Source organism: Alligator sinensis, unplaced genomic scaffold (genome assembly GCF_000455745.1).
Source record: "Alligator sinensis unplaced genomic scaffold, ASM45574v1 scaffold872_3, whole genome shotgun sequence".
Taxonomy (NCBI): domain Eukaryota; kingdom Metazoa; phylum Chordata; order Crocodylia; family Alligatoridae; genus Alligator; species Alligator sinensis.
The window spans coordinates 1,624,413-1,646,344 of record NW_005842137.1 but is presented as its reverse complement, the minus strand read 5'-3'; the positions used below and the strand labels follow the sequence as shown (position 1 = coordinate 1,646,344).

Here is a 21,932-nt window from a genome sequence, read left to right as displayed (position 1 = left end):
CCTGCTCTGTTTTTCTATAATTCTGTGAATGCCTCACACACTGCTGTTAGATGTGACCTAACACAAATCTTGTTCTTTGGGGGGGTGGTTCTAGCACTATATTGATGGAGCCTTCAGTAACTGAGAGCCTTTGCTCTACACACAGACCATGATTTCAGTGTCTGGGATTGCATTTGACAATGCCATCTGCCCGAGGGATCATCCAGCTACTTTCTTCAGTATCCACATCATGCAGCAGGACTTACAGTTACCACTAAAAAATATCCGCAGACCCGTCTTTACCTTGTTTCCACCCAACCCCATGGTGAGCAGCCTACAGAACTCCAGAACTGTCTCCTACAGCTGGAATGAGTGCTATTTTCCTGCATGTCCTGCATGAGTGCATATTATTCCTGCAGCTGGAATGAGTGCTATTTTCAATGCTGACATCTTTTATTGGTAGGTGTTGCATGAGTTCCTTTTACAAGGGCATCATAATACTGGCTTCTATTTGGAAAAAAATGGTAAGTACTCATAATACTGGCTTCTATTTGGAAAAAAATGGGAAGTAGGGCACTGAGAGGGGATAGAGAAAAGTTGATATTTCCTGAGGGAGGCAAGATAGGAGGTTTAATTCATAAAAGCCTCTCCATTTTGTAATTGATTTGCAGCCCAAAAAAGCTTTGCTTGTCCACTGCCCAAGAGGGCTGCTCCCAACCCTGTTGTCTAGCAGTAAACCACCAGCCACCTACATTACAAATCCAATAGTTGCCCATCCCTTCCCGATGCTCCTAGCAGTTCATCCCACCTCAGTCCATTTCCAGTTCTCTGTGGTTCAGATAAACACAGAATGTGGTTCTTAGCCACCCCTGGTCTTGGTTTTGCTTGAGACATAAATGACAAGGGACCCGGAGGCTCTGAGACTCAAAGAAACCTATGAGCCACATGTCTTGGTGATGAGCTCCAGTTACATCCTCTCCCTCCATCTCACCAAGATGCAAACTTCCAAGGTAACACTAGTTATTACCCACACCTTAATATCTGTGAGAAATGCATCCGTCTATTGTCCTTTCCAATAGGAGAGTTTGGTATCAATTACCTAACCAGTGAGTCCCATAATAAAGGCCTGTCCCACACCAATGAAGAGTCTTTGCACCAGAACCCACCAACAAGGGTGCTCAGTTCCAGCGATGCAACTTACAACAATGACAGAATGGAGCTATGAATGTGGTGGACAGTGATGCAGAAGAGACAATGGGGTAGCTGCCCCCAGGCTGTCACAAAGGTAGAGGATGATCTGGATCATTTCTCTCCTTGTAGTTTGCAGTAGCTGTAATAGTTACACATGAGTCTCTTTGGAACAAAGGATGTAAATGAGAGGAGTTAGCAGCCTCCATTTGTAAATGCCTCAGTAACCCAGTGCTGGGGATGTCATGGGAGTGGGGGGGAAGGGGAATTCTAGGTCACCCCATTACAATGAATATCGGTGGAATATCCTGCTGAGCATGGTTTGTGTGTGGCTTGGGACCAAATGCCTGATCTGGGGCATGGTGGTTTGAACACTGTGTTGGGACATTGGGGAAACACATATTCAAACCTCTTCTGTGAGAGAGGGGAGCCAAGAGTCTGGGTCTCCAGCTTCCTGGGTGAGTTTCCCAACCACTCAATTATTGGGGCTAGAGCACAGGAGAGTCCTCTCCTGGGTCTAACCTTAATGAATAATGCGCTCATAGCCCCCAACATTTCAGAAACAAAACTGCTACCTGAGCATCAGCAGCAGGTTTAGCATTTAAGCTGCTAAAAAACTGTCATGTGGATGTGCAAAGAGAAGATGAATTCCATCCCTAATTTCCAAAGGGCTTCATAAAGGGCCCCCATTGCCATTTTCTGCGGTTCTATTGCATTATCTGGGGGACATGGCTAGCCTTACACTTGTGGAGTCCCTGAACAGAGGCTGAGGTGTGAACTTTTCCTATCTCCCCTTTGCAGTAACTCAGCTAAGTATGGTTGCCATGAGCAGGACACTCACTGGCAAGCTAGAAACGCACATTCCAGGTTTCTCTTATACAGATGTGGTTTGAACATGCATCTATCCAACTTCCCAACTTCCTAACCACAATGCCACAGATCAGGATTCATCCAGATTCCTCTCTTGAGTTCCTTTTAAAGCTGGTTCCTTGGGCAATGAAGAGAGGGAGATATGTCTGGTTTAGTGAGTTGGATGCTGATCTAGAAGGGACGGGCCTTGTGTTCTAGCCGCCTTCTTTTTTCCCATTTTCCCCCTATTGCAACCATACAACATTTCAAAAACACTCCACCTGAGGAAATGTTAGCCAGTTGCTGCTGTAGACATTTATTTCCCCTTTTTGTCATTCTGTGTTTTTTCCAAAGGTGGAGAAGATATGGTTTGTTGCAAAGCAGAAAAAGGGTTTGTTGCGGGTAGGTCTTGCTTGACTAATCTCATTTCCTTCTACGACCAGGTGACCTATCACCTGGACAAGGGAGAAGAGATTGATGTCATATATCTTGACTTCAAAAAAGCCTTCGATCTGGTTTCCCATGATCGCCTCTTGGAGAAACTGGCCAATTGTCGCCTTGGGTCCTCCACGATCCACTGGCTGGAAAATTGGCTCCGGGGTCAGACCCAGAGGGTAGTAATCGATGGAAGTCACTCATCGTGGTGTCCTGTGACCAGTGGGGTCCCCCAAGGCTCTGTCCGTGGACCCATACTGTTCAACATCTTCATTAATGATGTGGACACTGGAGTCAGAAGCGGACTGGCCAAGTTCGCCGATGACACCAAACTTTGGGGAAAAGCATCCACACCAGAAGACAGGCAAGTTATCCAGGCTGACCTGGACAGGCTCAGCAAGTGGGCGGACGAGAATCTGATGGTGTTCAACGCCGATAAATGCAAGGTTCTCCACCTTGGGGAAAAAAAACCCGCAGCATCCTTATAGGCTCGGCAGTGCTATGTTGGCTAGCACTATGGAAGAAAGAGACTTGGGGGTCATCATTGACCACAAGATGAACATGAGCCTGCAATGCGATGCGGCAGCTAGTAAAGCGACCAAAACGCTGGCTTGCATCCATAGATGCTTCTCAAGCAAATCCCGGGACGTCATTCCCCCCCCTGTACTCGGCCTAAGTGAGGCCGCAGCTGGAGTACTGTGTCCAGTTTTGGGCTCCACCCTGGAAAAGCGCAGGCTCAGGGGTGATCTGATGGCCACCTACAAGTTTATCAGGGGTGACCACCAGTATCTGGGGGAACGTTTGCTCACCAGAGCACCCCAAGGGATGATGACTAGGTCGAACAGTCATAAACTACGACAAGACCGTTTCAGGCTGGACATAAGGAAGAATTTCTTTACTGTCCGAGCCCCCAAGGTCTGGAACAGCCTGCCCCCGGAGGTGGTTCAAACGCCTTCATTGAACACCTTCAAGAGAAAATTGGATGCTTATCTTGTTGGGATCCTATGACCCCAGCTGACTTCCTGCCCTTTGGGCGGGGGGCTGGACTCGATGATCTTCCAAGGTCCCTTCCAGCCCTAATGTCTATGAAATCTATGAAAGGGAAAATAGTTGCACAACAGGAAAGAAAAACTGAGATGTCAGTAATTCCAGGCCTCAGTAAAAGGAAAAAAGGGGAAATGAAGAAAATTCCAGATTATGAAGTTCCAAATGCTGAGACAAGCAAACTACTTGAATTATCACATGAGTGGACATTTATAATGGGCAAAAGAGACAAAATGGAGCTGCTTTGATTATGTATCAGACCATGGTTGGCATCAGCGACAGATCCAGTGGGGGAGAAGGTGCAATGGTACACTTGCATCCCCTCTCTGATTCCTGGTCCACCCAAAGTTTAAAACTAACTATCTAGCAGTGGCAGCAGCATTTCTAGCCAGAGGCCACATCTACACAAGCTGGCTGTGCAGTAGCTCATTGCTACTGCACAGTAGCGTTGCATGGCACAAAGCATGATGCAATGCTACTGCACAGTAGTAAGGAGCCACTGCATAGACAGCACCACCAAGAAGCTGTTCAGGGATGCTACTGCACAGTAACTCTAGTTACTAAGCAGTTATTTAGTACTTGTGTATGCAAGTGCTAAATGACTGTGCAGTAACTACTGAGCAGTCAGCATCTCATGTAGACATAGCCAGACAGTACTTCATGGGTCATCATAATTTACCTGATGCATTCTAAATTCTTCATTCCACAGATGTGAATGACCCTCTCTTCTTTTTAATGGTTTTGATGTTCAAGCTAGCCTTTGTACTGCAGTTCTGCTGTCTTGTTTGCTACTCCTGGGAATGAAGCTCCTATTTCACAGCCCTGCAGATTGAAGCAAAAACAAGCATAACTTCATTGGAATGAGTTAAAAACAATCTTAAACCGCATAATCTAGCCCTAGCCCCCTAGCATATTAATAAAACTTCTAGTTTACTTTTAACTGCAGAAAACTGTATTGTTTTGTATGTGATGATGCACTTCACCATCTGCACCCCCCACACACATCCTCACCCCTTTTCAAAATTCTAGATCTGCCCATGGACGGCATAGACAGAATTGTCCAAGATACTATTGCAATGGACCAGTATCTTTTTTTTTTTAGCTGGGTGCTTTCAAAAGCTTCCATTATGCAGGATGGAAGTCCAGGAACTCTGCACCTGCTCCACCCATCTCAAATCTTCAAAGGTGATAAAGTGAATGTGGACCCAGCTGACACACGGAAAAAGTTTTTCCCCAATAAAATCTTCATTCTGAGAGGAATGAGGAGGAGTCCTTTAAAATAAACCTGAAACCAGTGCACATGTGTGTCAGATTCCCATTTCTCTCACTCCACTCTTCCCAGACTGGGAGCCTGACTGTCCAGCTCTCCCAAAAGAGAACTGGCTCTGAAAAAGCTGATTCCCCTGACACTTGCTGCCACAATTCTACTGCTGCATCCATGTTGTGGAAACAGAAAGTCAAAGCCTGACTCTGTTCTCTTCACCTTCTTCTTTATGCAGGTGCAGTGAAGCTGACACTTGTTCCTCAGTACAGGTAGCACAGAGAATGGGAAGGCAGAGGGCAGCACCTGCTGTCTCACTGACCATGGCAGGTGCATCCAGGTGAGCACACCTGCCCTGCTGCTGACCATCAGCAGACAGAGTGCAGGAGAAAATCTTCTTGGGTGCTGGGGACATTGTGGTGATACAGCTGTCCACACTGTGACTGCAGCTTGGGTGAATATCATGGAAGTGGCCCTGCACAGGCTGCATGCCCTCCCAAAGAAGCGTTTGCCCATTGCCCCACCTCCCTCCACATCTGGATGGAATTGATGGTTTGTCTCTCCCCCCTCACATAATGCTTTGCTGCTACAGCTCTCCCCACGGGTGGTCATGCTAGATGAGGGTGCTCTGCAGGACCTACTACCCCATCACCTTCCCCAGGTTGCTATGAACTCACTCTGCAGTGGGGAGTGAAGTTTGGGCAGGCTGATGGGGTGCAGAGTTGTGGCACATCAAGGGGTCCCCTCTGCCTCTACGCAGGGCTTCTCCCAAGCAGCAGGACTGCATCAGCAGCAGTAAGCAGCATGCAGCCAGGCCCCTTTATAAGGGGAGCGTGGAGCTGCCCAGCCAATCAGAGCCTACAGGGAGGGTTGCATTCCTGGGCCTGTGGTCAATACACAGCTAGATGGGGGCAGTGACTTACTCAAAGCAAATGACAGTCAGCTGAGCCTGGAGGTGTACATCTAGCCCAGTCTGAATCCGCAAACTTAGTCAGCTTCATGAGTGGCCATGCAGACTAATGCGGTGAGGCTGGGAGTCTGGGGCGGCTTTTAGAGACTGCCCAGCACAGCTGCTTGTGATTCAGGGCTTGCAAGCGAAGTATGGAGATTTAGAAAAAGACTAATGAGGCTACTTCCTACAGTGTAGTGTCTCCCTGACCCCACCAGGGCCCATCTGCAGAGCATTCAATCCATGGGGTGCATCCACACATGCAAGCACATGTGCTTGCAGCAGCTCAAATAACAGCGACACAAATTTGTGCCTCAGCGCACATGCCTGAACATGCACTTTGGTGTGGGACAAATTGTGCCACTTGGGGCAAACTGATCCTGCCCAGCTCCTCCCAGATCTTCAGCCAGGGGCAGCTAGAGGTTGGGGCCAGCTCTCTGTCAGTTTGTGGCCATTGTTCCTAGTTACTCCAAGGAGTGTCCTGGTAAACAGGTCATCTCCTATTCCATACTGTCCTCCCCTGATGAATTTGTAGGTGGCCACAAGATCACCTCTCAGCCTTCTCTTGCGGAGGTTGAAAAGATCCAGGGCCCTCAATCTCTTCTCATAGGGTTTTGCCTGCAGGCACCTAACCATCCGAGTGGCCTCCTCTGAACCCTCTTTGGACCTATTTATCATGCACCTGCTAAAATGTGATTAGCTTTACTGATCATTTCATCACATTTATGACTCATGTTCATCTTGGTGTCAACAATGACTCCACGATCCCTTTCTGCTGCTCCTGAGAAGGTCCTCCCCCAGGCTGTAAGCTGACGACTCCTTCTTCCTAGGTGCAACACCTTGCATTTGACCTTATTGAATGCATCCTATTCTGTTCTGCCCATTTTTCCAACCTGTCCAGATCTAATTGGATTCATTCCCTACCCTCTGGTGTGTTAACTTTACCCCATAATTTATTATCATCTGCAAATTTGAACAGAGTGCTTTCTACACCTTCATCCAAGTCACTGATGAAGACATTGAACAGCACCAAGCCTTGTGGGATTCCACTGCCCACATCTTTACAGGTCGATACCAACCCATCCAGTTACTTCTGCTCTTGTCCAGTTTCAGCAGTGTCTTTCACCATCTTTTCACATAAAGATTTCAGTCAGATCAGCCCTTACACAAATGAAGTTTTGTAACTGAGGAAGGATCCTTACTGAACCATACATTACACAACAAGCATTTTCCTTTTATTTATTTATTTATTTATTATTTTTGCTTTCTTATCTATGCAGGGAACCTCTTTAGCCTATTTAAACTTTGACCTTTTGGAAGTAAGGTGGAATTACCTGGTGCAGTTGGAATTGACCTGTAAGCTACCAATGCTCAGAACAGTTTTTCCTGTCCTAGACTTTCTTAAGCTATTGACACAGGTTTTTCAACATCCTCACTTAGTCAAGACAAGGAGTCACCTGAGAGAAAGTCATGAAAGCATGAGTGGGGCGTTCACAAGCATTCAGTGCTGGTAGAAGGGTGCTGCCACTGCACTCATTAGTACACCTCCGTCATTTTCAGTAAGAACTGAGTAGGGATACCGAAGCGTAGGACAGGAAGGCCCTTCTAAGCCAGTCAATTCCTGTCCCTTGCATCCAGTGACAATTGTTAACTGAAGAAATCACCTACAAAGGTAATACCAACTCTGAAGAGCATGGTCTGTGCCACTACTTCACACCCAGTTAAAATGAACATGATTAATCTTTGCCTATGTGTTCTAACTCCACCTAACTCTGACTACAACCTTGGCTGTTAAGATGCTCACAGCTCACATGCTAAAATCAGGGCAGCAGCTGGCTGTGAAGACCAGAGCACAACCTCCCAAGCACACTTGTGTGTCCCCGTTGCACACTGATCAGTAACAGCCAACATCTCCAAATTCCTCACTCCGGCCAGTTGGCTTTGAACTCACAACGTGCCAAAGATGGCAGAAGAGAGTCCAAAGCACAAGCCTTTGTCTCTTTTTTTTAAAGGCTGTGGATTCCTAATAGTTTATGAGCTGGGAGTGGTGAAAGCTCTGAGGGAATTGGCACCTGAGATACTGAGATCAGCAACCAAAATCTATGGATCATCATCTGGGTCCATTGTGGCCTCGATAGTGACTTGTGGATGTGAGCTGGGTAAGCAAGCCCTGGTTAAATTTACTGTGTCTTACTGTGCTTTTTAAAGGAGAATTGATGGACTGGTCTGGAAATACTGATTGTTGTATTCATTTAGTAGTATATGGTCAACATAGAAACAGCAATAGTCACACTTTCTATTAAGATGCCAATACATATAGTTATGTATAAATGTTCAGTAATAGTTAATATATACAATGGTGCCATAGATGTTATAATATATGGTTTATTAATTGGCATGGTGTCTAACAGGTTGATCATTCTCATGGCTTACAGAAGATGCTGTTCAAATTTATAACATACCTATAACTTCTTCTATAATTTACTGACATTTATCAGTGGCACCTGAGTAGAAAGCATGGCTGAATGTAACCCTTTTTGCACACCCACATTTGGCAGTGCTGGGGGTTGCTATCCAAACTGCATGAGTGAGCTCTATTAGACACAAGGGTGTCTGACACGCTTGTCTGACGGCCAAAATGTGTTTGATCCTATATTTTAGAAAGTATCACATTCTCCATTTAAAGTCTTTGACAACTAAAAAAACACACCACATCCCCTAGTAACCTTTTTTGTAATTATAACATTATTAATTTTTTTATATTATAACAAAAATAGTAAAATCAAGAAAGTAAAATATAAACTAATAAGTAAAATACAATAAGAAAGCAAAACTAAAGTATTACAAAATAGATCATTAAACATACATACTATCTATTTAGTAAAGAATAGGGGAATGGGGAGAGCTTGACATGATATATTATCAACTAACAAATACACATGTACATTTAAAGGACACTGAACCACAAACAAATCCATTTATAAACGTAACAGAAGATTCATATTGCACCATATTTCTTCATATTGAGCCCAGTTTTGTCTATATACATATGTAATCTTTTCCACTAACACAACATGCATAAGTTCTTTTAACCATTCTGAGAATAAAGGTACACTGGGAGTTTTGCATTTCCTTAAAATGACCCATTTAGCCACCAAAACTATTATAACTAGCTATTTTTTTATGGGCACAGACAATGGTAATGAATCCATAATCCTTAATATGCATAGATCTAGCGATGGTACCACGTTAATTTTAAGTATCTTACAAAGTGCTACACATGCTAAGCCAAAAATAGTAATTTTAGGACAAAAGAATAAAATGTGACTAAGAGACCCAACCTGGTTTCCACATCCCCAGCAATAGTCATCCTAGGCAAGCCCTGCTTTAAATCACCTTTCTAGAGTCCAATAAAACCTATTTAATATCTTGTTCTGAAAAAGTCTTAAAAGCAATGGCTTAGAAGTTTTAAAAAGTGATTTCCATATACTATGCCCTTTCTCAACTGTTCTCCCATTTACCTTTAATAATAACATCTGCTGGATATAATAACGTATTAAACCATTTGTATTACCAACAAAGTAAGGTTTAGCCTTAGAATACAACACATATCTTTCCAAATTTGTATGTGACAAATTATTCCATATATTCCCATATGTCTTATTCAGCTAAGCACAGTTTTTGTAGAATATCTCATGCTCATTACATAACTGGAACTTATCATGTATATAAGCAAAAGATGCAAGGCTACCATCCTTAATGATAGATTTTATTGTAGCTATATCCTTTTTTTCCCCAGATATTTGAGATTCATTTATTATCTTTAAACTTCAGTTAAGGGTGTCCCCATAAAGGAATAAAGTGAGATTTTGTTAAATCAGAAGATGTTAAGGCTTTCATTTTCTGCAATGCACTCCATGAAGAGTTAAATCCAATGTTTAATTTCCGGGTAAACGCTTAAGAAATGGAAATGAGTATAATGCTCCAAACTTGGAAGCTAACTTCCCTTCCATGCTCAACCATATAGGTTTGTCCCCTGAAATAGTTTCATCCATCCAATATTTAAGCAACCTCACATGAAAAGCCAGTTAATATAAATAGAAGTGTGAGACACCCACTCCAACATGACACCATGCCATTTTAAACCATTCTTGGTCTTTTAAATTACACATGAGGTTGAATATCATTTTATTAATACACTTAAAAACAAATGCAGGTGCTTTCAAGGCCAATAAACTGAGTATATAGCTATTTTTGGGGTGGGGGGGAGATATTCATTTTGATTATTTCTATTCTTCCCATTAATGATATGGGCAGGGGGTCGGACTTGATGATCTACAAGGTCCCTTCCGACCCTACTTCTATGACTCTATGAATCTATGATATTGGAAGTGTTTTCCATATCTTTTTAATATTAGTTAAGATTGTATCAATATTTAGTTGCACCATATTGTAAAGATTAGAGCATCTAATCTGTATTCCTAAATTATCTATTACCTTATAGTTCCTTACAGTTCCTTAGCTGAGAATGGAAACATCTGGATGGATCTGGTCTCTTTGATGCATTCATAAAATAGGATTTATCCCAATTACTTTTGAGGCCTGATAACTGGCCAAACAACTCAAACAGAGCTACCACATGAAATAATAAATTACCTGGGGTTTTCAACAGCAGTGAGATATCATCTACATATACACTGATTTATACATTTGATCAAGAACCTTTATCCCTTCAATGTGAATTGATTGCCTAATAGCTGCTGCCAGAGGCTCCAATGCTAAATTGAGTAAGGGTGGAGAAACAGGACATCCCTGCCGCATATGTTTCTTGCCAAGCAAAATGAAGGTGATATCACACCATTAGTGGATACTGCTGTGAGAGGAGACCTGCATAAAATTGATATCCAATTTGTGAATTTCTCACCAAATTAAAATTAAGAGCAGATACTTGCATTTGGCCGCTAGAGGACCCTCACCGCCCCCCCCCCGGTCAGTGATCTGGTGCCCCCCCAGACTCGAAAGGCACCAGTTGCCCATGGTATATTGAATGAAGTGGCCAAGCTCCTGGGAGCAAAGAGGAAACATAAGAGAAAGAAGAAAAAAAACAAACAAAAAAAGACCCCAAAACCCCCCCAAAATACTATCACACTACTTTGGCACATTCAGTTCCCTGCTGGCTTATACTAACAGAGCCAAACTCCCACCCCACATACTAAATAGTTAAAACTATTAGATTGTTATTGCAGCATCAACCGTGTATTAATTTTACTAGCTTATCTAAGATATTAAAATCCACTAGCAAAAGCAGTAAAGAAAGTGGCAATATAACATCTTATACTAGAATATACTTTGCTGAGTGTCTGTGTAGATACAAATAAAAGGGCGTCTTTACACGTACTCCGGGATGTGGGGAGAGGGTGCTTTAATTAGAGTGGCTATTGGGAGCCGCTTTAATTAAAGCCCCCTCAGTGTCACGTGTATTCAGCGTCCCACACCTGTGCCCGATGCCTGCTCTGAGCATGCTAATTAGCATCAAAGCAGACTCGATTAATCAAACAAATTCATTAAAAGCGCCCGCAGCGTCTCGTGTATCCACCGTCCCACACTTCAAAATGGCGCCCCGCCACCATTTTGAAGTGCAGGGATGCTGCATACGTGAGCCGCCGAGCCTTCCAGCAGACTCGATGAATCATTTATAATGAATAGATCACGTAGTTATAATAAGAAATAAACCATAATTTATTCAATTATAAATCAAAAACTATCAACATGAAGTCGAGTCTGCTGGAAGGCTCGGCGACTCATCCCTGCACTTCAAAATGGTGGCGGGGGCGCCAGTTTGAAGTGTGGGATGCTGAATACACGAGACGCTGCGGGCGCTTTCATTGAGTTTGTTGGATTAATCGAGTCGACGCTAATTAGCACGCCTCAGAGCAAGCACTGGGCACAGGTGTAGGCGCCCAGGGTTACTATATAATCAACCCCTTGAGCACGCCAGCATTTAGTAAACAGCAAGCGATCTACTAACTGTTAAAAGATTTACACTTGGCCTTTGGTATAAATAGAACAGAGTTATGGCACCTCATTAAAGATGACTTCTGTAATGAAATAAATCCTGGAAGCGGCTTCTTCTGAGGTAATGAGCCCCTCAGTAAGAGGCACTGAGAAGGCCTCTCAGAGGGAGGGAAAGCTGCCTGCTCAGCCGCACACAAAATGGAGGGAGAGCTGTCCCCTCAGCGCCTCTGGGCCCCTGCACCAGCATCTCACGACCACAATGCCTCAGCCCTAAGTAAATAATTAATAACTAACGAGATAATAAAATAACAGTTCTCTTCAGGGAATCGCCACATTAGATCAGGATGAGATTTTTTTTTTTTTCCAGCTCCTTCCATGCCTCTGAGGGAGATATGCAACATGTCTCCTTTCCCTCCACCAACGGAAAAAAACCCGGCAGGGTATCGCATATAATATCTGACATCTGATCCACGATGCACCCACTCACTAGTAAATGGTTGGAAAAAGAGCTCAGGACCAGATCTTCGGGTGCTCAGCGCCCTCCATCGAGGCCAGATTCTCAAACGGGATCTGCACCCTTTGCTCCTTGGGGAGTCCAGAGCCCCCTCTGAACCTCTGTCCTTGCTCAATGGCTCCCTGATTTTTAATTTAGGACCCCCCTGCGCACCCCCAAATGAAGCTGGTGTCACACCGAGGCTTCCCGGTGTGATCTTCAACCCCCAGATTGAGCAAGGGGAGCAAAGGAGCGCCGTCTGTTTTCAGGCACACGTCTCAAACTCCCCAAAACGTCACTAACGTTTGGCAATCGGGACCCGGTGTAGAGATGATCTCTTTTATTAGACCAACAAGATTTTTGCAACAACAACAACAACATTAAAATCTTTAATTGCAAGTTTTCATGGCAAATTCTTTCCTTGCAAGCTTTCGGGCACAAGCCCCCTTCATCAGGCATCGGAGAAAAGATTGGAAAAGTTCTCCTGGGTAGGAATGAAAGTTCGTATTTCATAGGATTTTACGGAGGGGTCAACAGATGGCAAACTCCTCTGGGCAGGCAGATCCTAGCAAATTACCTCGAAACAAAGGCAGGAGCAGGATCTCAGGTGGTGACAGTTGCTTCCCGCTTGGGAAAATATGAAGATTTCATTTCAAAATTAATTAATAATTGTGGGATTGAGACCGCCCTGCACACCACGTCATTATACAAACTACTGAACACGCTCACTTTTCCCCCTAGATGCAGTGTTTGAGGACTACTGCACAATTGTGAAAGAGGTCAGAAATGTCATGCTTGGCCCTATATCTCCAAATCTCGATTTACTTCAAAAACTACAGAAGTTGCTATACAAAGCCCTCCCAGATAATGCCCACCAGCTGGCTTCAAGGAGGCTGCACATTATGCTCACTCGTGTATCGGACAGACAGAGCGTCGGGGTGTCAGACTTCGGGTCGAAGGAGGAGATCATTCAGGTGAGAGCAGCTGTCTCAGTGCTGGTGTGACGCTAAGGGTACAGAGTCGAGGAGCTCAGTGGTAGCAGGTGTATTGTATTTGCAAGTCCCGATCCACAGACGGACACCCTGTGCCTGTTGTAGCTCTTCCAGGTAGGGGTCACACTGTTGAGCTCATACTGCACATGCGAATGTTTTCAGCCTGAGAAGTAGCCAGGTCAGCTCCTGGCATCAGGGAGGATGGCGGCGGTCTTGGCTTATGATGGATTAACAGATCCCAGCCGAGTACACGGGGAATAGAGCAGTTGCAAGGGGAGCAGCACCTTCAGGAGCAGGAGAGGGGACATTTCCTGAGCTGTCCCCAATGAGCTCGGACCCCACAGCGAAGATTATAACCCCAAATCTTGTCAGCTCGACCGTGCACGGGCAAAACAGAGGCATCGGGCAGAATGAACCCTTTCATGAATCACACACGCCACTCTCTAAATGGCGTGAGCAGTGCCCTGGGTGCCAGAGGCTGCGCCTTGAGGCCTAACTGGCACTTCAGCTGCCATCAGACGTAGGTTTGGGAGCAGCACTTGGACTTGCGTTCACTCTATCTGAAATCCTCCTGAAACTCTGGCAGCTGAACTTGCATCAGGATCTATCTGTGTCCAACAAGGGCTGCAACGCTTTGTTCAGATGCCGTAGCGGAGCCGGCGGGATTTCCCACCCACACAGACCCTGTGGCCTGGCAGCCAGGCCGCTGGGCACCACTACCCCTCTCCATATATTTAGGACCCAGGGTCCTAAATATACAGGAGGCCAATATATACAATATATACATTGGCCTGGCACATACAATATACATGTGCCAGGCCAATATACATTGGCCTGGCACATGAAACCTGGCATGGCCGGACCTCTGCTCCAAATACCCCAAACAGCATGATCCAGGTGCAGGGAGCACTCCTCATCCCCATGTTTAAAGAGAGTCCTGCTCCATTATCTCTCTGTGCTTCCTTTCCCCACAGGCAGTGATCTGCAGCTGCTTCATTCCTGCCTATACTGGGTACATCCCTCTCTCTTTCCAGGGTGTGGTGAGTATCCTTGGCTGAGACCCGGGGAACCGCTCAGCTGCTGCCAGTGGCTTTTGTGATCAACACAGATAAAAAAAATCAGGAGTCTGACCCTTAAGCCCTCCCCATAGTTCCTCCTCATCCAATTTCCAGCAGAGGCAGGAGCCTGTGAGCACGGGTCAGGATTTTAGTTAATTACTGCCACAGGTCCCTCCATCTCCAAGACCTTACCCTGGGGATCCAACTACTGCCACATCTGGAGTCCAAGTCTGTCCTTACAGCCTTCCAGGGCACAATGACAGCTGGATGGCAAACTGGTTAACCAGGGCATAGGTATGTTTTGTAGAGATGGGGGAAAATCTTAAAGCAGCCCCTTCCCTCGAGTTGCATGCCCGGATGAAACAGCTGGTTCTGGTTCCCCTGTAGGGAGAACGAGTAGAAGGAAAGTCCCTCCCTCAGAGACCTTGGTATCTTGAACACAGCCGGTGGACAACCAGTTAGATGGGAGGGGAACATGGGGGAAGATGCAAGAGGGAAGGAAAGAAGACTTGCAGAGCTGCACAAGCACCTCACTGCTTGCTGGACCTTAGTTGGCTACCTGCGACTGAGAGGCCTACCCGAGGATGGGAGTCCTAAGGCCAGAGGGGCACAAGATGAGGCAGTGGCTGTCTGCAATGCACAACGGCGTTGGTCTCCAGCAAAACCCAAAGAAAATGCGATTGTCAGAGGAGCTGGCCAATGACCGAGAAAAGCTGGGAATTTTGGCAGAGCAAAGACAGCAGAGCAAAATTGCCAATGAAAGTTTGTAGAGCAGCTTCTAACTGAGGCCTGGCTTGTTCTGAGAGCCAGAGAGAGCCAGGGAGAGAGAGAAAACTAGAGAAAGGGGCACATATCCATGGCCAGGTAGTGAGGGCACTCACTTGAGTGGGGTAACTTGTATTCCCAACCCTACAGAAGAGCCCTCAGTGCTAGAAGCTGACTCTCAGCGTGGGAATGGGGGGCATTATAAAGACCCAGGCCTGCTTCAGACCCATGCACAAGCGTGATCCACTCATTGCTTCACACAGATCCGTGAGCTGTTACCTAACGCAAATATTGTGCCTGTTTTTTTCTAGCGCTATATTGACGGAAACTTCAGTAGCCCAGAGCCTTCATTCTACGCAAAGACCATGATTATAGTGTCTGCTCTTGCATTTGACAATGACATCTGCCCAAGGGATAAGCCAGGCACTTTCTTCAGTTTTTACAGTTTTCAGCAGCAATTTCAGATACAACTAGAAAACCTCCACAGGATAGTCTGTTGTTTTTTTCCACCCAGCCATCTGGTGAGTAGCCATCAGGAGTCAATGCAACCTCAGACTTACCTTCTGCTGTGTGCCTGGAACAAGCACTGTTTACAAGCCTGACATCTTTTCTTGGTAGGCGGTGCATGAGTTCTTTCTAAAAGGGTATCATGATGCTGGCTTCTACTTGGAAAGAAACAGTAAGTACTGTGCTGAGGGGGACAGAGAAGAGATGATATTCCCTGAGGGAGGATGGACAGGAAGTTTAGTTCATAAAAGTCTCTGCATCTTACAACTGACTTGGAGCCAAAACTGCATTTGTTGCCCACTGCTAGTCAGGACTGCTGCCAAATCTGACCTCTAGCACTCAACCATGTTCATTATTGATCCCATTACATGACATTCAGATGCCATTATGGCCCTTCCTTTCCCCATCTCAAAGCAGTCCATGCAACTCCAGAAATTCTCCTGAGTTAACACTGGTTATTACACAGCTCTAAGTATTTGTGAGAATTGAATCTTTCTTTTTTCTGTTCCAAAAGGAGAGTTCGGCATAGATTTTCTTGCCAACAACGTGACACTCCCATTAGCCAGTGAGTCCTGTAAGAAAGGCTTGTCCCAACCCATTGGAGGTCTTGAAACCAGAACCCATCAACAAGGATCCTCACTTCCACTGACGCAGCTTACAAGGACTTCACCAGACACCATGGAGTGATGAATGGGGTGGAGAATGGAAAAGAGGATTAAATGCAGCAGCTGCCCCTATGCTGGGACCAAGGTAGAGAATAATCTACATTGCTTTTTTTTCCTCTAGTTATTGCTAGTCAAGTAACAGTGACATTAGGATCCACATGAGCTCAAGTCCCTGTGAAGGTCAGGGTCAATGTGCTCCCAAATTCATTAGGGCAGCCTTGGAAATGTTCTCTTGGGATCATTGCCTCTTTATACTTGATTTTCCTGATCTAGTGTGTGCTTGAAATCAAGACCCCTATTATACTCTTTGTGCTTGAAAGGAAACAATGGGATCAACATTGCTTTCCAGACAATATTCTTTTGCTTTCTAGCCAAAAGGACAATCAATTTTTACATTTTTCTAGCTGATCAAGATAGAGAGATTAATTTTCACTGGGGCTTAGCGGATACAATTTTTTCCCGATTGTTCATACCTGCTGGAGAATGTACATTTCTAATGTTAATGCTCCTTCTACTCACAAGCCCTCAGACCTCTATCAGCTTACTTCCCTCTGCATTTCCAGCCTTGCCTGAACATGAATGTACACCATTATAGTTAGATCAGGCTGCATTTGGTATGGACACTTCTCTCATTTGACACACAGCTTATCTGTGCTTATATTCAACCTGTTCTTAATAGATTTAAATGAAACCAACGTGAGCCATGTTGTAACCAACTTTTTCTACTTCTCCATCATCTTGCACAAAATAATTGTAGTCCCAAAATAAAACATTGGTGCATCAGCCATTACAGCATTTCAGATTTCAGATTTTAATGTTTATTCCAATCTCCTTTTTGCCGCAGAGCTCAGTCAAATAAAAAATGTAGGGGCAACTGGGCCTTTTATTTTTAGCATCTCTCTTTCAGTCTGCAGATGTACCCTTCTTTGTCCCCACTGCTGGGGAAGTAGAATTGAGCCCGTGGGGGATTGTGATACTTACTGGCTAAAAGAATTTGCCGCTAAGATTCACAAAGGGCAATAGGATTTGACACTTCAAGACCAAAGAGTTTCCACATTGGGCCCCTGGTGTCACCTTCTCCTTTTATATTCAATTATTTGGGGAACCTGTTCAGCCTTAGACTTGTGTGGGGCTGGGGCTGAGGCTGAAGTGTGGATTCTTCCTACATCCACTTTGCAATGTTTTGCTGAATCTAGCCATCATGGCCTAAAGCCCCAGACAAGGGTTGTGGCTGCTGAGCCCTGACCCTGACCCTGACCCTGATGTAGGTTGTCTAAAGCACCTCAGGACTTTAGGAGCAAAGTGGAGTGAAATGAAGGATGTATTAATAATTGGACATTTTCTTTTAAGCATGCCTTTTCTCTACCCTGCAAAATGAAAGACAAGACAACACTGCACTGGCTTCTCCCAATGCATGGTTTCAAAAGCAATGGACCCAGTCAAGACCCAGGCGACACACAAAAAAGGATCTTCCCTGATGACACCTTCCTTCTTAGACAAATGAGGAAGAATCTGTTACAACAAACCCAAAGCCTGCGCATGCCTGTGTCATACTTGCATCATTTCTGATGCTCCGCTCTCCCCAAAGAGGGAGGCTCACCTTCCAGGTCCCCCAAAAGAGGCCTGGCTCTGCATTCTCCTGGCGGTTCATGCTACAACTGTATCACTGCATCCGTGTCTTGGAAATGAAAGGTCAAAGCCTGGCTCTTCTGTCTTTGTCACCTTTGATGCAAGTGCAGTGAAGCTGAGGCTCACTCCCCAGTACAGGTAGCACAGGGAATAGGAAGACAGAGGGCAGCACCTGCTGTCTCGCTGACCAGGGCAGGTGTATCCAGGTGAGCACACCTGCCCTGCTGCTGACCACATCTCAGGATACATCCCAGCTCAACTGATCTCCTTCATTAGGTGTAACAAACATCACTAGTTGTCCCACCCATTGATCTTGTGGGACAATGGGCAAAGTGTTCCCCACTTCCAGAGACACAACTTCTCAATCTCCAGGATGCTTCTTTGTAAGCAGGGAACCCCACCTTTCCCCGCTTCTAGAGACATACCCCAGAGATCCCCAAGCCACATTTCTGGCAGCAGGGAAAACTGAGCAGGTGCTCCCAAGGCTTGAGGCACCTGATCCTGTATGGGAATTCCAGGGTATGCGGGATTGAACCCCCATGCCCCGAGAGCTCCTGCCTGGGGCAGTTGGAGAGTGTGGGTAGCTCCAGCAAATAGATATCAGCAATAAAGTGGCACAAATTATTACTACCTTTTGTCAGAGCCACACATGGTGGAAACAAGCATTGCCTTTCATCACCTTTGTGACACCATAAACATTTTTATCATGGCACAAAGCAAAACAAATAGGCATCCATACTCATTGTCATGCCACCATAGATGGAGTCACAACAGAGCAGCGAGGAGGAGAAGGAGCACCTCAACTTTATCTATTAAGAGTTTTTCAGGGACTTAAGTAGAATGGAATGGAATAGATGCTTTAATCCCCTTTGATGCCTGATAGGTAGAATAGAATCTGGCTTTTGATGTACATATTATGAACCCAGGAGTCTGGTACATGATAGGAGAGAAACCACAGAGACGGGAATGGGAGAGACACTTTGTTATTCAAATGTTCATTTGAATGAAAGGGAAAGTCCTGACTGCACAGAGGAGAATATGTCATCGCATGACGAACAAAACCCCACTGTGTACAAAGCAAAGCAAATAACCCCCATCACCTTGCAGCACATGATCCTCCCTCCTGGTCCTATAGTAATTCACTTGATACTATCTCATCCTGCATCATATTTAACATAGATTGCCAGCTTAGGAAAATGCCCTGTAGGCTCTGAGTCCTGTTCAAGTAAAAAAAAACAAGGGCTAGTAATCAGTCATAGCAAGACTTGGTTGTACCTAAACTACCACAATAACTTTGTGAGCCTGCAATAGCCTGAAATGAAATAACGATCATATATGCATTTATAATGTGCCTTTCATCTGCAGAACTCAAACATAAGGTTTTCATCCAGAGATCTCAAAACACTTTACAGAAGAAGCCTGTACCATTATATCCGTTTCCCAGAGGCAGAAACTGAAGCATAGAGCAGTGATTTGCCCACAGTCAAGCAGCAAACCAGTACCAGAGCCAGAAATGAACCACTCTCTCCTGAGTCTCAGATTATTGCTCTGTGCCTTTAGAAATAACCGTGGAAGTCCAAAACGATCATAAGGCCAGGTCCACATGAGCAGGAGCATGCATTTGCAACAGCACAAATAGCAGTGTGCCGCTACTTTGTGCTGCAGTGCCCACCCCTGCGCATGCCGTTTGCAGCAGGATACATTGTCCCACTGATCCATGTGCTGTGTGGACAGGGGGAGCTGGTTGGTGCACAGGGTGCATTAGTGCAGGGCTAGCCTTCGCATTGAGGCAGTCTGGGCATTATAGACATGCTCGGAGAGGCAGGGGGGCACTTTAATTAGTGAGCTGCGCTAATTAAAAGTGCCCAAGCATCGCATGTATCAGTGTCCCCGCACCAAAAGAAGGTGGTGTGGCACTTTGAACGAAAGCTCATTGATCAAGCTTTAGTTTAAAGTGCCCCGCCACCATTTTTCAGCATGGGGACGCCAATACACATGACTCCAAAGCAGGGGTGGGCAAAATGCGGCCCGGGGGCCGGATGTGGCCCACCAAGCCATTCTATCTGGCCTGCAGGGCCTCTAAAAAATTTAGAAAATTAATATTAAGCTGCCCTGGGCTGCCTGTCATGCAGCCCTCGATGGCTTGCTGAAACTCAGTAAGCGGCCCTCTGCCCAAAATAATTCCCCACCCCTGCTCCAGGGATGCTGGAGTGTGTTAATTTCCATGCTCCAGCAGACTCGATTAATCAAGATTAATCGAGTCTGCTCCAACGGACTGGATTTACAGCATGTTGGAGCAGCCTTGCTGCATGTCTACAGGAGCCCCTGTGCCCCAGCCAGCCAGGGAGTGGCACATGGAGCCAGGGGAGCAGGCAGCCAAGGGGTCCATCTCTGTGTGCTGTGGAGTCCCAGTGCTGAGGCACCCTGCACCCCAGCCAGCCACTCCCCAGCTAGCTGGGGGAACAGGGTGCCGCGAGACAGGGGAACAAGCAGCCCTGGGCTAGCTGCTCCACTGTAAAGCGCCCACACTGAAGCACATGGAGCCCCCACACTGAGGCACGCTACAACCCAGCCAGCCATGGAGCAGCTGACTGGGGAGCAGTGTGCTTCGAGACAGGGGAACAGCTAGCCCAGGGCTGGCTGCTCCCCCATCTCCACGTGCCTCAGAGCAAGGGCTCTTCAACAGAGCCCCCATGCTGAGGCACTCAGAGCCAGAAGGACAGCTAGTCCAGGACTGCCTGCTCCCTCATCTCAAGGCACCCTGTGCCCCAGTGTTTGTGTTTGTCCCAGGAAATGCCACTTCGGCATAGTTTGCACCACTTTTTTATCAGGATTTTCTTTTCTTTTTTTTTGCTACCGGGAAATCCCAGTAGCAAATTTTGCCCTGGTGCTACAAATTAACAGCATGGCACCCAGATTAAAGTGAAATTCATGCAGTTTGTGGTGCTGGAAAGAGGTTTGTGGCACCACAAACTGCACACACCTGCATGTCTGGATCCAGCCAAGGAGGCTAGGGCACTAAGCAAACTCAGTGAGAAACATAGGTGTTCATAGACCCATAGAATGTAATACCAGAAGGGACCTCAGAAGATCATCAGGTCCAGCCCCCTGCACCAAGCAGGAAAGATAACTGGAGGTCAGGTGACCCCAGCAAGGTGACTGTCTAGTCTCCTCTTGAAGATTTCCAGGGTAGGTGATTGCACCACCTCTGGAGGGAGCTTATTCCACAGTCTGGACACCCTGACTGTGAAGAAGTTCTTTCTAATGTTGAGTCTGAATCAATCTTCTGGAGTTTGTAGCCATTACTCCTAGTTTTCCCCTCGGGTGCCCTGGGGAACAGTTGCTCACCAAGCCCCTGATGTACTCCCCTAGTGTAGCGGTAAGCTGCTACCAGGTCCCCTCTCAGCCTTCTTTTCCTCAGGCTGAAGAGTCCCAGATCCCTCAGCCTTTCCTTGTATGTCTTGCTGTGTAAGACTCTGATCATACAGGTGGCTCTTCTTTGGACTCTCTCAAGCTTGTCCACGTCCTTGTTAAAGTGTGGTGCCCAGAACTGGATGCAGTACTCCAGCTGCAGTCTCACCAGCGCTGAGTAGAGCGGAAGAATCACCTCCTTGGTTTTCCTGGAGATGCATCGATTGATGCACGTCAGAGTATTATTTGCCCTCCTGGCTACAGCATCACACTGCCGGCTCATATTCACACTGTGTTAGGCAGAGAGAAAATCCTACCTTCCCTAGTCAGACCTAATCTAGGAAAAAGGCTACTGGAACTACTCATGGAGTAGGTATCAAGGAAGAGGGCAAAGATGTCAGGATCTGGCCCATCATCCTAATTAAGGAAATCCTCCTATCACCATCAGTGGGCACTTCGTCTGAGTGAGGACCAGAGGAGCAATGGTGTCTCTGCCACAGTCCCAGTGTAAGGCCAGAGTTACCCTACACCAGGAGCTAACGGGAAAGCAGACTACAACTTAATTGATCCCCTTTCCCGCTCCCCAGCCTGAAATCCCCTTTCCTCTATAATTTGCATGATGAAACATTCCCTGTATCAGCCCAATATCATGTGCAGCATGTAACTCCTACCTCCCCATCACATTCCCTGCC

The 21,932-nt window shown here is 46.0% G+C and overlaps 1 protein-coding gene and 1 pseudogene across 1 annotated transcript; both read left to right on the top strand.

Annotated features, from left to right (window-relative positions):
• The window catches only part of LOC112550537, an 8,724-nt pseudogene extending 7,520 nt beyond the window's left edge, over positions 1–1,204 (top strand).
• A 6,464-nt stretch (positions 1,205–7,668) lies between these two features.
• Positions 7,669–16,279, top strand: LOC102387352 (patatin-like phospholipase domain-containing protein 1). The gene is made up of 6 exons (XM_025206000.1): positions 7,669–7,864; positions 12,955–13,187; positions 14,180–14,245; positions 15,340–15,549; positions 15,647–15,707; positions 16,050–16,279. Exons 1-6 carry the CDS (start codon positions 7,669–7,671, stop codon positions 16,220–16,222), a joined length of 939 nt encoding a protein of 312 aa, XP_025061785.1. The 3' UTR covers positions 16,223–16,279.
• Positions 16,280–21,932: the final 5,653 nt, after the last annotated feature.

What these genes read in the sequence shown, in the direction of transcription:
- LOC102387352 (XM_025206000.1), top strand. Translation starts at nt 7,669, where the DNA reads ATGGCAGAAGAGAGTCCAAAGCACAAGCCTTTGTCTCTTTTTTTTAAA. An exon ending in GACTTGTGGATGTGAGCTGG is followed by an intron (nt 7,865 to 12,954) that starts GTAAGCAAGCCC and finishes TTTTCCCCCTAG; the next exon opens with ATGCAGTGTTTGAGGACTAC. An exon ending in CTCTCTCTTTCCAGGGTGTG is followed by an intron (nt 14,246 to 15,339) that starts GTGAGTATCCTT and finishes GTTTTTTTCTAG; the next exon opens with CGCTATATTGACGGAAACTT.